At 44.0% G+C, this 16,197-nt stretch overlaps 1 protein-coding gene across 3 annotated transcripts in view; it reads left to right on the forward strand.

Annotated features, from left to right (window-relative positions):
- TBXAS1 (thromboxane A synthase 1) overlaps positions 1–16,197 on the forward strand; it is a 160,682-nt gene that overhangs the window by 62,649 nt on the left and 81,836 nt on the right. For all 3 annotated transcript variants that reach the window (XM_026512050.4, XM_044388694.3, XM_044388700.3), the window contains one exon: positions 14,668–14,764. In XM_026512050.4, coding sequence (XP_026367835.2) covers positions 14,668–14,764 — 97 coding nt within the window. The remainder of the gene's footprint in view (positions 1–14,667; positions 14,765–16,197) is intronic.

Below are 16,197 nucleotides of genomic sequence, written 5' to 3' on the forward strand. Positions count from 1 at the left end.
AGAGTGCCAGCTTCAGGACCCATCCCCAGCCTGGTGTGGGGTAAGCTTCACTCTTCCCTGCTGCGGGTCCTCGGGAAAGCTAGGCAGGAGTGTCTCTGGCCTTTTGTGCCTCCCGGGGAATCCCTGCCCTTTCTCCTCCTCCCGGCCGTGGCAAGTGTCCACGCGGTGCCCACGGGTCACCTCACCTCTTGGGATCTTTATTTTCCTTGCTATGCAATGGGGTGGGGGTGGTAGGTGTTGGGCTAGAATGATCATCTTGGAGCTTCTTTCTCTCTAAAACACTATGACCTGGGCTTTACTCCCTCCCCCGCCCCTTGTTTCTCCCTTGCTGTGCCTGAAATCCTTCTGCCACTGAATTCTCCTTTCTTTGGAGTCACACACCTGCTCTGATACCTGGCCCAGGACCATGCGTGCCATCCTGGCCCTGGGGCTCCTCCCCGGCCTCATGATCTTTTTTAGAACTGACTCCAGCTTTTGTGAAGCCCCACTATTCATATTCTGCGTCCACATGGCATCCGGGGAGAGGAGATTTTGCTACAGAGTCTCACACAAATATATGCCCTGCACGTACTCTCTGCAACAGGACACACACTCACCGGAACACCCACACGTACACACACACACAGCCCCCTCCAGAGCCCAGGAATCTACATGCCTGGGCATCACTGTGTGGGTGCAGATATTCAGGGACAGCCAAATGACTATTTTAATGTTTCTTTGTCCCTGCAGGGCCATCTAACTATTTATTTAGTAGCTTGATGCTGTTTGCATCAACAACTTTGCCTTATAGGCTGTTCTTCACGTTTATGATTCTTACTGTGAAAAAAATTGCTTGCCTAACATCTGTTCTGAATTTGTTTTTTCTTTATTTTTATTTATCTATTCCCTATTGAATTAAATTTGCACCAAGGACAGTAACTTCAATTGGACTCTTCAGTGTCCTTCAGGATTGCTATACACTTCAATACATCTCTTAATTACTCTTTTTTTATTGTTATGAGCTAGACATACATACCCGTGCTCACACAGGCAGATTGGTTTGTAGCTTACCTCTGCCTGTCCCCCTCTGGGGAATAAGTTTTATTAACTGAATAAATTAAATGGGCGGGTATATTCAATAGAGTAGAGAGGTTTATCGTTGTAGGTTTGTTTCAGATAATTTCCCAGCGCCACCCCCCCCCCCCCCCACCCCGTGCTGCCCAGTTCCCTTTTTCCACCATAGCTCTGTTCTGGAGAAAGCTTGACGGTAGCTTGACAGAGTCACAACTCAACCAGGACTGGAAGGGCCACTTCATCTTACAGATGAAGAAGCTGAGGGTCGGGGGAGAGGCTAACTTCCTGCCCCAGAGCCAGAAACTGGTGAAAAGTGGAGCGCTGCTTGAACCCACATCTCCTGGCTGCCAGGCCTGGGGTTGCTCCTAGGCAGTGTGAGGCCTCCTGGTAGGTCCCTGCCACCCCGCACATGCCGTGCCACCACCGTGGACCTGGGCCCCTCCTGAGCACGCATTTGCATGTTTTCCATGGGTGTGGCTGGCAAGGGTTGGGTGAAGGAGGGGCAGGCATCGCTTGCAGGCAGGGCGGGTCACAGGTGGGCCTGGCTCTCACTCCCCTGGGGGGCCTGCTGTGGTCCTCCAGCCCCTTCCAAGCGGGCTTCTGTGAACTCAAGCGAGAGTCATCGACCCCCTACTGTCACCACTAGAAACCTACCTTAGGACCAACAAAGCATATTCCTGGCAGGAGCCAGGAAGGTCCCTAAGGAAGGGTAGTGAGACCTGCTTTTCTACTTGATACCTGGGAAATCTACCAGGTGTAGGGACTGTGACCCCAAGACTCAAGGGACTAGCCCACAGTCACAACATTCTAACTCCAAATGTAATGCTCTTTCTGCCATCAGTTCTCAGCTCATCCTGGGATGCGCGTTCCCTTCTCCCCCTTCTTTATGACCTTTCCCACACTCTTTTCAGAGTCTGGGTCCATTTCTTCCAATGGCACAAAGACAGAGGGGACAATTTCCCCCATGTATGGAAGAACTCACTGCTGGCTCCTCCCCAGGCATTGTCCACTCAACAGATGTTTTAGTCTTGGTTATGTGTATAGCACTGAGCTGATGGCAGTGGGGAGACCATCCCGCCCTGCCACAAAAAAAAAAAAAAGTATCACTCATTTCTTGTTTCCTGAAGAGCTTTGGCATCTAATTTAGAAGAAAAACACATGGGCCAAGTTACACAAGAATGCCAGGTAGTAAGTGACCGAATACATGATTAACTGGACAACCCGAAGCCATGAATAAGGTAGAATCCTGGGCCAGTAAAGGCAGAGAAGGCTTCCAGAAGGACGCAGTACTTAAGCTTGGTCTTGAGGGATGATAAGAGGGAGATGAGGAAGAAGAAGGAAGACAGTTCTACCCAGTAAGAACAGTTAGAGAAAGACCTTGGGGTGGGATCAGTTGGCACAAGAGAAGCTGACCATCAGGACAGGGGGAAAAAGATGGAGCAGCGGCCTGGTCCATGTTGGCCCATGACCCTGAAGTGAGACTGGGGGCTCTCTGCTGACTACACTCTCAATGGCTGGACAAGTCCTCCCCCAAAGGGGGATCTGAGCAGCTCATCTCAGTGTCACCACGTCATGGAACCTCTGATTCAAATGAAATCTTTGGGAGAGCCACTGGGTTGCAGTGGGGAGGTGATCTAAGGGTTCTGTGTGCTCAGCTGCCCCCCAGGTGACAGTACACAACCGAAACTGAGATCACCAGCGCCAGCCACAAAGACAGACACACCAGTGAAGAAGCTAGTAGAGCAGGGGCCCTGCATGTGGACGCCTCTTCCATAGCGGTGGGAGAGAGACAGGAAGAGGGGGCCACAGGTTTTGGAAGGAACAGGGACTACCAGGTGACTTTTAGAATGCAGGATAAAGAGAAACAAGGTTCTGAGGTTTCAAGTCTGGCTTCAAATGGGCTGGTAGCAAGAATTGGGAAGTCAGGAGGATACCAAGTGACTTCCCAGAAGGAGAAAGGCAGATCCAAACCATCCCTCCATTTACTCCTATGTATGAGGTGCTCTGCCAGCTTCTCAGGGATACAAGGGGAAAAGATTCATAGTAGTAAGGAACCTGTCCATAAATAAAACAGAATGAGATGCAAATCAATAGAGGAGTGGACCAGGTGCTATAGAAACTGCAAGGAGGGGTCTGAGAAGGCTCCAGAAAAGAGCAGACAGGTGACCAGACTATCAGAAAGGGTTTTCCAAACTAACAAGATGGAGACGGGGATATCAGAGGGAAAATTGTGTGTGAAAGAATGGGGCACGGAGATATACTGCAAATTTGGGGAACCACAGATAACCTATTTTTATAGCAATTGTATGTGGCTGTGGTTCCCAAACTATGTGCTAAGGCAACCCAGGGTGCCATGGTGAATTTACAGGGGCTTCCTGGGATATTTTAAATATTCATGGAGAACACAGTGACATCTGTTGGTTACTGTGAGAAGTACTTTCAATTTATGTGTATTCCTTTTTCCAATGTCCACTAAGCTGTGAGAACACAAATAATTATTGAGTTGTTTGGACTTAGGTGCTTAAAAATGAGACTGTTGGGTACTTCCTTCAGCCTTGGGAGGCTACGAAAAGCTACTGAGTCACTAAGGGTGCCATGAATTAAGAAAATTTGGGAACCTTGGTGGAAGAGGAATAGGATAGGGAGAGAGGTTACCAGCTCCTGCAGGGCCCCTTGTGACAGGCCAAGAAGCGGGACCTATGACTTCAAACAATGGAGAGCCACTGGAGGTTTATCAGACACGGGACAACACGGTCAGCTTCTGTTTCCAAAGGTAGATTTGACCTTGAGGGAGGAGTTGGTTTGGAGGAGTTGATTTAGGGGCTACTGCAGTGGTCCTCATGAGAGAGATGGGGCCTCTACCCCGTGGCATTGGAGGTTGGGATTGGAATACACATGCTCCATTAACATGACAGAACTCCTACTGCATGCCCACAAGTGTAGTCAGTGCTAAAGGTCAAAGATAAATAAAAGAAGGTTCCTTTGTTTAAAATACTCACAATCAAGTGGAAAGACAGCCAAGCACACATCTAACTACAGTTAGTGGAGAACCACTAGCAGTTAAACAGGCAGGAAAACGAGAAGGAGGGATGCTATTCCAGGAAAGTGGGGGAATAGCATGTGCAAAGGTGTGGAGGTGAGGGATGATGGAGGGTTTCAGTGAATCAGGCTGGTCATCAGTCCCGGCTCTTGGGGTGATGGGGAATAGGGAGAGACGAGGCTGAAGAACAAGGCAGGGACCAGGTTGTGAGGGATGCTGAGTCTATGCTGAAGACTCCCAAAGGCCTTGATGGTGACCAACTACTGAAGGGTTTTAAATAAAGGAGTGACACAATTAGATTTGCATTTTACAAGGTCCTAGGTGGATAACTGAGTGAGGACCCATGTGTAGACAAGCAGCAGGTTGGGAAGACAAGCCAGAATGATGGAGACATACATCTCTGAGTGGGATATCCAAAGTCCAGCCAGGACGTGAGAGACCAGAGACTCTACCAGTGGGAAGAGGGCAGAAGGAAGACACTGAGCAGGCCCCAGGCCCTGCCAAGAGCGGCCGGTTCGGTCCATCACGCTCTGTAAGGCTGTGAGGTCAGGATCAGCATCCAGGCATGTGTGCACTGAGGCATCTCCATGCAGGTGGCACACTCCCTGCTCCCAGAGACTCCAGACTCCATGGGCCTTTGACTCTGTCCCTGCTCCTCTAGAAAGTGTCCCTGGCAGCTTGAGTCTGCTCTGCCTCTCTGCTGACTCAAGCCTCCTGGGCTCTCATGACAGATTGGATAGCAAGATGCCCCAGTGAGCCAAGCCGGGACAGACCTCCAGGCCTCCCAGGGCCATTCTTTCTCCCAGCGCCATGCCAGCTGCCCAGCTCAGAAAGCCAAATGCCCTAGTACAACTGGCACTGGACTTCTACTTAGTTTTTCTCAGAACTTTCTGGAAGGTGAGAGTCTGGGACTCTGACCACAATGACCTCCTTCAGGCTCTGCTCCCCTTCCCCCTCAGTGAGCACCCTACCACTTCCACATCTACAGGGCAGGCCAGGCCAGAGGTTAGGCTTAAGGCCAGACCAGCAGTTACCCTTCAGCATCCTCCACCTGCCGCGAAATCACACTGTCACCGAGGCAAGGATTTCTTGGCTGCCAGAGGAGCTGAAGGCCCCCATCCGTTCTTCAGACTCTACCTGGAAACCAGGAGTCTCTGGATGAGCATTCGGATTTCTTCTGCAGACGCTGGGGGGTGGGGGGCCAGCTTATCACCTGTTCTCCCTGGGGCACCCTTCACTCAGCCTCTTCACCCCCAACAAAGTGGCTCTAGCAGGGTGGGGGCCTCACACTTCTGATGGAGAGGTGATCATGACCCGCGCGTACCTAAAACTTTACTATGGGCAAAACATTTTCATGTTCTTCATCCAACCCTCCTAGTACGCCTCTCTGATTAAAGAAACTGGCTCGGGAAAGTTGTGGTTTGCTCAAGGTGACACAGCTGTGAAATCCCAAGGCAGGGCCTTGAACCTGAGTCCCCGCAGCTGCACCACTGCCCACCCCCACCCTGACTTTTGAAAGACGCTGCAGGGCCAATCCGGTGTCACACACACTCATTATAAAATACTAGGACATTAAAGAAATAAACACAACGTGACTAGTCAAGGTCCCCCATCATTTTCGGCTCCAGATACCTGCACTGTTAGCTAGTAGAGCTTCCTGTAGTCTTCTTCCGGGGATATTATTAACATGCCCCAGCATAGTGCCTGACACAGAATATGTGCTCAATACATGCTTGTTGAGTGAACTGATAAAGAGTCAGATGGACTGTTATTTATTCACACAACTATAGGTACTAGTTTATAATGTGCTTTTCCGTCCAGCTATGTAACCTGGCCATCCTCCCGTGTCGGGTCCTGTAGGTGCCTCTGCTGAACAGCCTGGAGAGCTTGGCCGCCCGGGACAGGTGCAGGCCTTCTGGAACAGGGCCAGGCAGCCCACAGGCTAATACCAGCAGCCTACCCTGCCTCAGTGCCCAGAAGGCAATTATCAACTATCTTGATTGAACTGACTGGTCAGTTAAAAAAAAAACAGAAAACCTGCTAATTAAATAGTCAAACAAATGGGTTTTCTTATTTGCACAATACTTCACTGATTGGCCTAAATTTTCTCTTCAACCAGTTGCTCTGGAGTTCAATTGGCATATTCTTATGTGAATAAATAAATATAAATGAACGTCATTGGCTAAGAACTTTTACCAAGAGGTGAAGCAAGAACCTACCTCTGTAAGTGGGCTGGTGGGTGGGGGCTGGGGGTCTGGTCTGTGAAACAAGCTGCTCTGAGTTTCCTCCTTGAAAGATGCTGTCTGCGTCGCTGGAGGCCTGGCGGCTTCCTCTCGCGCACCTGCTCAGTGCTGAGCTGCTCCACAGATCAGGCAGCCTGGGAGGAGTGCGTCCTCGGGCAACTTCTTTCTCTCAGCCTCGGTGTCCTATTCTGGAAAGTGGGTATAGTAACTACCGCATCCGTGTCCCATGAGGATGAAACAAGCTCATACGGGCAGCGCACTGAGAACAAGGCCTGACAGGTGGGGAACACTTCGCTCAAAGGTTCTGAGGATGGTCCTCGACCCAGTCGAACACTTCACTGGCTCACTTCACTGATCTAGGAAGTGCCTTCACACCCTACAGAGAGGAGACTTAAAATTCAAAGACCATGATGTAATTTCCTTTTTAGGAATTACAGGATTCAAAGCCACACCAGACTGCAGAGACTGTCATGTTTTGCTTCCATATTTCGGAGGCGAGGAAGCAGGAGCCCAGAACTGGGCTTTATGGAGTTGGCCTGCGGGGGCTGTCTGAGTGCGTTGCAAGCTCGCTGATCCCAGATCCAGCCTCCTGGGCTCTAGAGCATATTACTTGGCAGTATGCCCCCCTATCTCAGGAAGCAGTAAGATGCCCCCATACCTTCACACCAATGTACAAAACTGAGATCAGACCCCTTGGGGAAGTACATTTTGAGAGGCGGGAGGGCATCAGGTATTCACAGAGTTGAGGAGGAAAGGGGGCCCCATATTGGTTAGGACTTCTGGCTTACAAATGATAGGAACCCAACTCAAATGAACCGAAGCCCGCAAGCCCTAACTAAGGTGTCGAGGATCTGGGGAAGACAGCAGCAGGCAGAGCCTCGAACCAGACTTTGTACTTCCCTGACACACCGTTTGTCTGAATTCTCTGCTTGTCCCAGTTAGCTCCTTCTGAAGGCAGTTCCTACCGTGGGATAGAAAGATGCCCGCCAATAGCCCTGTACTCATGTATTCCCAGTTTACCAGCTCCAGGAGAAAGACGAAGCTTTCTCCCTGTCGTCTCCATGTATATATCTAGTGAAGGATTCTGACTGGCCCTGATTGGGTCATGTGTCCACCGCAGGACTAGTCACTGTTGCCAAGGAGATGAGACACTGTGATTGGCATGCCTGGGTGGCGAGTCCATCCCCATGACCAGATGCTGGGGATGGACTTGGTGGGTGGAATGGCGACGGGCTATCATCGACAGCTCCTCCAGTACTGCCCGGAATGGGGGCGGGTGTTTCCTGACGTGGGGCTGGGCAGACAGGAACCCTGGAGCCCTCCCAGGTACCCAAAAGGAAAGCCTGAAAAACAATCTTCATTACATTTTTCTCCGAAATCTTTCCAGGAGCTCCTCAAACTACAGATGAGTGTTTGTGTAAATATAAATTCACAAGATTACACAATTTACATGTAAAATGGGGCCAGTTTTCTCACGAGGTTCATAAACCAGCTCTGAAGCAATTCTAAAGGAATTGTGACAAAATTGTTTTTAGCATTAGCAATATTACTAGAAAAAAGCACAAAGACTCCCAAGGTGCCCACTTGGAAGGACAACTTCCATTTGAATGTAGAAGTATTATTTTGCTTTTTTGAAAAATCCAGATCACATGTAAAATTATTTCGGTAATAACTAAATCAATACAAATATATTACCAAAATATGTGTGCACCCTAGTGTAAATGCTTTTGTTTTAGGTCTAAGAATATAGGGAAATGAGAATAAGTGCGAACTTTGGTTAAATATAGAGCAGGATTTTTCACTTGGGGTTTGTGGGTCCCCAACCTGGTCACTGTCAAGCACATCAGGACTCCTTCAGGAGCTTGTTAAAATTAAAGGACGGGGTTCCATCCCAGAAACTCTGGTCAGGCAGGTCTGGGTGGAGCCAGGCATTATTTTCTGAGTGCTCAACAGACAGTTCTGACCAGCCACTGAGGCTGAAAATCACTCCCTTCAGACAGCATTTCCCAGAGTGTGGGCGTTGTGTCCTGGCATCAGAATCTGGAGAGCCTGTTAAAATGCAGATTCTTGGCCCCTCCCAGGCCTACTTGTTCTGACTCAGTGAGGAGCAGGGCTGTGACTGTATAGTTCGTTAAGCTCCAAAACATTTCATTATTTTGAGAGAGAATTCTAGATTCCTAGGAAGTTGCAAAAAAAGGTACAGAGAGGTCCTGTGTACCCTTTACCCAGTTTCCCCCAGGGATGACCTCCCACATAACTATAGTACATTATCAAACCAGGAAACTGACTGCTTTGATAAACTGGTACAACCCACAATACTTATTCAGATTGTATCAGGTTTACACGTACGTGTGTATGTGTGTGTGTGTAGATCTCTGTGATGTTATCACATGTGTAACCACTACCACAGCCAAGATACGGAACTGTCCCATCACCACAAGGCTCTCTGGCGCCACCTTTTGGAGCCACATGGGTCCCTCACCATTCCCATCCCTAACCTTGTGACAACTACTAATTTCTTCTCTACAATTTTGTTATTTCAGAAAGGTTATATAAACAGAATCATGTGTCACCTCCCTAGACTGGCTTTTCTCACTCCTATAGTTCCCTTGTGATCCATCCAAATCATTGCATGTATCAACAGTTTGAGTTTTGGGTTGCTGCATAGTATTCCATTATATAGATATACCACTGTTAGTCTAACCTTCCGTCTGCTGAAGAACATTTGGGTTGTTTTCAGTTTTTGCCTGTTATAAGAAAAGCTGCCACGAACATTCGTGAACATGTTTTAGTGTAAACATGAATTTTCATTTGTCTGGGATAAATGCCCAAGAGTGCTATTGCCAGGTCATATGGTAAGTGCATCTTTAGTTTTATAGGAAACTTCCAAACTATTTTCCAAAGCGGCTGTACCGTTTTACATCCACACCAGCAATGCATGAATGATCTGGTTTCTCCACATCCTCATCAGCATTTGATGTTACTGTTATTTTTTATTTTAGCCATTCTGATAGATGTATATTGATATCTCGTTGTGGTTTTAATTTGCTTTTCCCTAATGAACAATGATGCTGAACATGTTTTCATGTGTTTTCTTGGCATCTGTATATCCTCTTTAGTGAAATATTTTTCCTGTCTTTTTGCCCATTTTGGGGTAAGATTTTATTTATTTATTTATTTACTTACTTACTTACTTACCTACTTGCTTATTTATTTAGAGCATGCACAAGCGCGGGAGGAGAGGAGGGAGAGCGAGAATCCCAAGCAGATTCCCTGAGTGTCGAGTTCAACATGAGGCTCAATCTCACTGACCCTGAGATCATGACCTGAGCTGTAATCAACAGTCAGACGCTTAACCAACTGAGTCACACAGCCGCCCCTGCCCGTTTTTTATTGGATTTTTTTTTTTAACTATTGAGTTTTGAGAGTTCTTGATCTATTCTAGATGGAAGTCCTCTGTGAGATACACGGTTTGCAAATACTTTCTCCTAGTCTGTCAGGAGACTAGGGTTTTTCAAAGAGTAAAAAATTTTTATTTTGATGAAGTTCAATTGATTGATTTTTCTCTTTTATGGATTGTACATTTGTTGTCAAGTCTATGAACTCTTTGCCTAGTCCTAGAGCCCAAAGATTCTTCCTTTTTTTTCCCCTAGAAACTTTATGTTTTACATTTAACCCTGTGATCCATTTTGAGTTGATTTTTGAGGAAGGTGTGAGGTTCATTTTTTTGCCAATATATATAAGTATTCCAGCACCATTGTTGAAAGGCTATCCTTCCTCCATTGAGTTGCTTTTATATCTTTGTCAAAAATTGGTTGACAATATTTGTGTGGGTCTATTTTTAGGTTCTCTATTCTGTTCCATTCATCTATGTGTCTATTTCTCTGCCAATACCACACATTCTTGGCTACCGTAGCCAAGTCTTGGAATCTGGTAGACTAATTCCTCCCACTTCACTCTTTTTTTTTTTTCAAAATGGATTTAGTTATTCTAAGCCCTTTGCTTTTCCATAGAAATTTTAGAATAAGTCTATCTATGCCTACAAAAATGTTTGCTGTACTTTTTATAGGAGTTGCACTAAACCTATGGATCCATTTTGAAAGAATTGACGTCTTTACAGTGTGGAGTCTTCCAATCCATGAACCTGTTATATCTATTCATTTATGTCTTCTTTATTTCCTCTATGTTATAAATGGCATTGTATTTTAATTTTGAATTCAACATGCTCATTGTTGGTATACAGGAATATTATTGATTTTATGTGTGTATGTGTTGATCTTGAATACAGCAACCTTGCTGAATTCACTTATTAGTTCAGGATTTTTTTTTTTATTCCGTAGGATTTTCTATGTGGACAGTGATGTCATCTGAGAGTAGGGACAGTTTTGTTTATTCCTTTCAATCTATATGCTTTTTATTTATTTTTCTTGCCTTATTGCACTTGCTAGAAGTTCTAGTACTACACTGAATAACAGTAGAGAGGGTGGATGTCCTTGCCTTGTTCCCAATCTTAGGAAAAAGCACTCTTTCACCATTAAGTGTGATGTTAGCTGTTTTTGGAGATTTCTTGTAGATACTTTTTATTTTAAAGTTGAGGAATGTCCCCTCTTCATGAGAATTTTTATTATGAATGAGTGCTGGATTTTGTCAAATGCTCTGCTCTTTTCTACATCAACAGAATGATCACATAATTTTTCTTTTCTTTGCAATTTATATGTGGATCATATTGATTTTTTTAAAAATATGGAACCAGCCTGAGGCATCTGGGTGGCTCAGTCGGTTAAGCATGCAACTCTTGATTTTTGGCTCAGGTCATAATCTCAGGGTCATGAGATGGAGCCTAGTGTCAGGTTCCACGCTCAGCGGGGAGTCTGCTTGAGATTCTCTTCCTCTCCCTCTGCACCACCCCCCACTCATGCTCACTCTCTTTCTCAAATAAATAAATAAAATTAAAAAAAAATATTGAACAAGTCATGTATACCTAGAATATATACCACTTGGTTGTGGTGTATAATTCTTTCTATAGATTGCAGGCTTCAACTCGTTGATATTTTGTTGAAGATTTTTGTATCCATGCTCATGAGAAATACTGATCTAGTTTTCTTTTTTTTGTTCTTTTTCTACTTTTGGTATCAGGGTTATACTGGCTTCATAAATTGAGTTGGGAATTGTTCCTCTTTTATTTTCTGGAAGAGAGTGCATAAAATTATTAATTATTCTTTAAATGTTTGGTAGAATGCTCCACTGAAACCATCTGAGTTGGGAGATGTCTTTTTCAAGATATTTAAAATTATGGATTCAATTTCTTTTATGGTTATGGGATTATTCACATTGTTTATTTCATCTTGGGTGAGTTTTAGTAGTTTGTGGTTCTCAAGGAATTGGTTCATTTCTTCTAAGTTGTCAAATTTATGGTGTAAAGTTGTTATAGTAGTCCCTTATTATTTTAATGGCTGTAGAATCTATAATGATAGCTCATTTCATTCCTGATATTGGTGATTTGTGTCTTGACTCTTTTTATCATTGTCAATCTTGCTAGATGTTTATTAATTTTATTGATTTTTTTCCAAGAACCAATTTGTTTGTTTCATTTATTTTTTTTGTTTCCGATTTTATTCATTTCTGCTCTTTTTTATTATTTCCTTCCTTCCATTTGATTTCGGGTTTTTTGCTCTTCTTTTTCTAGTTTCTTGCGGTAGGAACGTATTTATTTAAGATTTTTCTTTTTTTCTAAGATAGCACTTAATGCTATAAATTTCTGTCTCAACACTATATTAGCTACAGCCACAAATTCCAATTTGTTATCTAATTATGATATTTATACTGGAGTAATGTATTTGTTTTCTTCTATTTCTTGTTTCACTTGTCTTTCTTTCTTATGGTTTACTTGAACATTTTCTTAGAATTCCTTTATGACATTAAAAAAATTTTTTTGTATATCACTTTGTAAAGTGTTCTTAATGGTTGCATAAATATACATATGTAATTTTTCAGTTTACTGGTATAGACGTTTTACCACTTTGAGTGATGTGAAGAAACTTTACTTCCATTTTGGTCCCTTTACCCTCCTTATCTCTTAACTATAATTATCTTAAGCATTATCTCTAAGTATAGAACCCCACATCAGATGGTGTTATCATTTTTGCTTCAACCATCAAGTATCATTTGAGAAACTCATGAGAAGGCTAGTCTACTACTTTTTAGGCATTCCACATTATTCTTTCCTTTCTGAAGTTCCAAGCTTTCTTCTGTTATTATTTCCCTTCTGTTTGGAGAACTTCCTTTAGCCATTCTTTAAGGGTAGATCTGCTAGTGGCAAATTTCCTTAGTATTCCTTCATCTGACAAAACTGTTATTTCTTCTTCTTTCCTGAAATATATTTTTTCCAGGTATAGACTTGTGATTGACAGTCCTCTTCTTTCAGCATTTGAGAAATACGCCACTTTCTTCTGGCCTCCATGGTTTCTGATGAGAAATCTGCTATCTTTTGAATCGGTGTTCCCTGTAAATAATCCATCCCTTCTCCCTGACTGCTTTCAAGATTGTTTTCTGTTCTTCGTTTTCAGAAGTTTAATTGATATGTCTTGGCATGGATTTCTTTGGGTTCCTCCTGTAGGGGATTCACTCAGTTTCTTGAATCTGTAAGTTTATGTTTTTTGCCAAATGGGAGAAATTTTCAGCGGTTATGTCTTCAAACCCAGGTGGCTTTTAAGCACATTTTATATTTGAGCAGCTTTGCTCTAGAGTGGGTTTCAGGGGTCCAAGAACCCATCAAATCATATCAAAAATGCTGTGAATGTCCATGTTTCTTAGGAGAATGTCTGAAGATTTCACTAGATTCTCAAGGGTTCCATGACACTCCCCATAAATTTTATGAAAGGATTGGTTTATAACCATATTGAATCATTTGTGGTCTTCTTGATTAGAAACAATAAAAACTACTTAGTATCATTTCTTTCCTTCTACCCCATCTGTTGAATTCCTGTTTCCCAAAGATTTCCCCCACAATTTTGGAAAATATGATCACTCAGGTGAATATTTTCTGAGTGCCTAATATGTGCCAGCCAGGTGTTTTGTTTTTTGTTTTTTCATTTTTCCCCTAGTCAGTGAGAAAAGGAAAAGTTAAAAAAAATTAAAGCCATTTTAGCTTTTGAAAACTTCTTAGTAACGAAGAATTCAGAGTAAACTTTGCTGCTTTCATATCCTGTGACTTTACCCTTTAAAATCTATTCCTTACTGCTCTGAGCTGGATATGACAGTGATTACATTATACCCTGAAAGTATAATTTTATAGACTAAAGACATGGCATTATTCAGTGGACCCATTTATCACCACCACTCGGGTTTGCTTCATGTGGTTGGTAGCCAAGCACTCCTAGTTCCCCCAAACAGACTTGTCCCTGGACAGTTGTGCAAACAGATTCCTCTGCCTAGTATACCTTCACCCCCTTTGCCACCCACTTTCCTGAGCTAACTCCTGCTTATCTTTTGGAACTCAGTTTAAGAAGCACCACCTCTGGGAAGTTGGTGTGCCTCCAATGTTATCCCTGCTTGCCAGATGTCACGCTGTGTGCTGATTACCTAACTTTCACTCCCATCAGACTGTGTGACCCTTGAAAACTGTGACTGGGCCTTAGTTGCTTTTGTGCCCCCAGTACTTTGATAAATATAACCAGACATGCACTCAAGTGCTGCCTCCACTCAGAGTTCACTACCCCCAGCTGACTGGCTGCTCCTTTCCTCCATCCTCCATTTCTTCATTAATGTCAGTATCTGTTGAACTTCTTGCACAGGTGTGGCAACCAGATGTTCAACCCTTCACCAGCAGATTTGATATTTGCTGAGTTTGCACAGCATTTATTAATTCACTTTAGACTTTCTCCAAGGATCAGTATATAAAAGTTTCGGCCTTCCTTTGCTAGAATGCCTGTCTCCCCATTTTTGGACAGCATGGACAATGCTGACCACTGCCGTTTTTACTTACCACTGGATCTTACGAATTCCGTAATATTGTGTTTACACTTACAGATCTATCTTTTCTATCAGGCTATGAGCTCCTTGGGGGCAGGGACTCTGTCTTATTTATCCCAGAGTTTCCAAGGCCTGGTGCACGGTGGGATTCCAGAAATGTTTGTGGAATGAAACTTGATGCAAGATCATCACAGCTATACTCTTCCTCATGATTAGCACACACATTTCTATATCTTCTCCACATCTTTACTTCCTATTTGTCTTTTATCCTTCATTCTAAGCACGGTGAATTCTTTTTGGAAAGGAGAAATGGGTAGATAGATACAATACATTTCAAAGTAATTTTTTTTATTCCCCCAGGTACTATCTTGGTCGCCGGATGTTTATTGTTATCTCCGAGCCAGACATGATTGAGCAGGTGTTGGTTGAGAACTTCCATAACTTTACCAACAGAATGGTATGTAGCTTTCTTTCTGCATATGGATGAATGGGGAATCATTTCAAAGATTCAAGGACTGCACATCACATCTAATAGGGACGTGATTGGGTCTCTTATCAGGTTTAGATCAGTTCTACTCAAAACAACTCTCCAATGAATTCAGGTTTTCAAAAGAGAGGTGCAGGACTGGTAGAAAAGAATGGCATTTGCATTTAAGAAATGCTTCAAGAAAGCGAACGCTCAAGAGAAGTTCTGGCTAATAAAAATGCTAAAACCAGAAGGGTTTTTTAAAGCTGTGCTCAAAGCCAGAGGAATCCAGAGGGCACAGGTCAAGTGACTGAGAAAGACAGAGGAAGGTTAATAAATATCAGAGGGAAAGCAAAATTTCAAGCCTCTTGTGCTTACATCTTTCCCAGAGTGTATAAAAGTCTCAAGGCCAGAGAGGGAAGACAAGCAACATTACAAGGGAATTCGTCCCCTTGTAGCAGGAGACGCCTGTAAGAGGGCTCCGCAGTGTCAGTTCAAACCAATCCACTAAAGAACGTGCACATTCCATCTTTTTTAGAAAGTACATATCCTACTTTCTTTCTTTGATGAGAACTCCCAAAGAATGAAAGAGGTGACTGATAGAGGCAGACGTCAGTCTTGTCCCTGTTTTCCAAAGATGGGGAGGATCGGAATTCTAGCAGAGAAGACCAATAACCTTTATGTTGATTCTTGGAAAGATTCTAAAGTGAATTAATAAGCACTTGCTTGTGACGATTTAAAGAATCACGATGGTTTTTGGGGGAGGGGGGCAAATTAAACTCAACTTCCATTCTTACAGGAATAGTAGGTAATATATTCACTTTTCTTGGTTATTTGGCAAACTTTCGCACACCCGCCATATGCCAGGCGCTATCTAGGTGCTGATTTTAAAGAGCTAGAAGATGCGGCCTTGCCCTGAAAGAGCTTGCAGTCTAGTGACAGTGGCAAATGGGCAAAGAGACCAGTACGATATGGTCTGGTGCGTGTGCTGTAGTGGAGTCGCTGTGGGGCCAGGGGAAGGCTTATTAGATAGATCTCTGGGGCTGAGTCTTAAAGATATTAGCATAGTTCCCCTGCGTTCTGTACTGGTTGAGCCACCCAGAGTGGTTTTTTCTCATTAAATTTCATGAGAATTTAGGAGATTGGTACAGTTATCATCTTTATTTTCCAGACAGGGAGACTAAGACGCAGAGGGGTTAAGCGACAACCCTTGTCACATGACTAACAGGAGGAAGAGCAGGGATTCACATGCCACCTCCCGACTCCAGTCCTTACCGCACCCATTATTAACAGCTGCCTCGGGTGACATTTCTGATCGGCAAGGTTTCACTGAGTAGTTGGCTGCTCACCCCAAATGAGCTCATCTTCCATCCCCAGAGTGTCATGCCCAATTCCAGACACCATGTGGCCACCAGAAGGAGGTG

The sequence above is a fragment of the Ursus arctos genome, unplaced genomic scaffold, assembly GCF_023065955.2.
Source record: "Ursus arctos isolate Adak ecotype North America unplaced genomic scaffold, UrsArc2.0 scaffold_3, whole genome shotgun sequence".
Lineage (NCBI taxonomy): Eukaryota > Metazoa > Chordata > Mammalia > Carnivora > Ursidae > Ursus > Ursus arctos.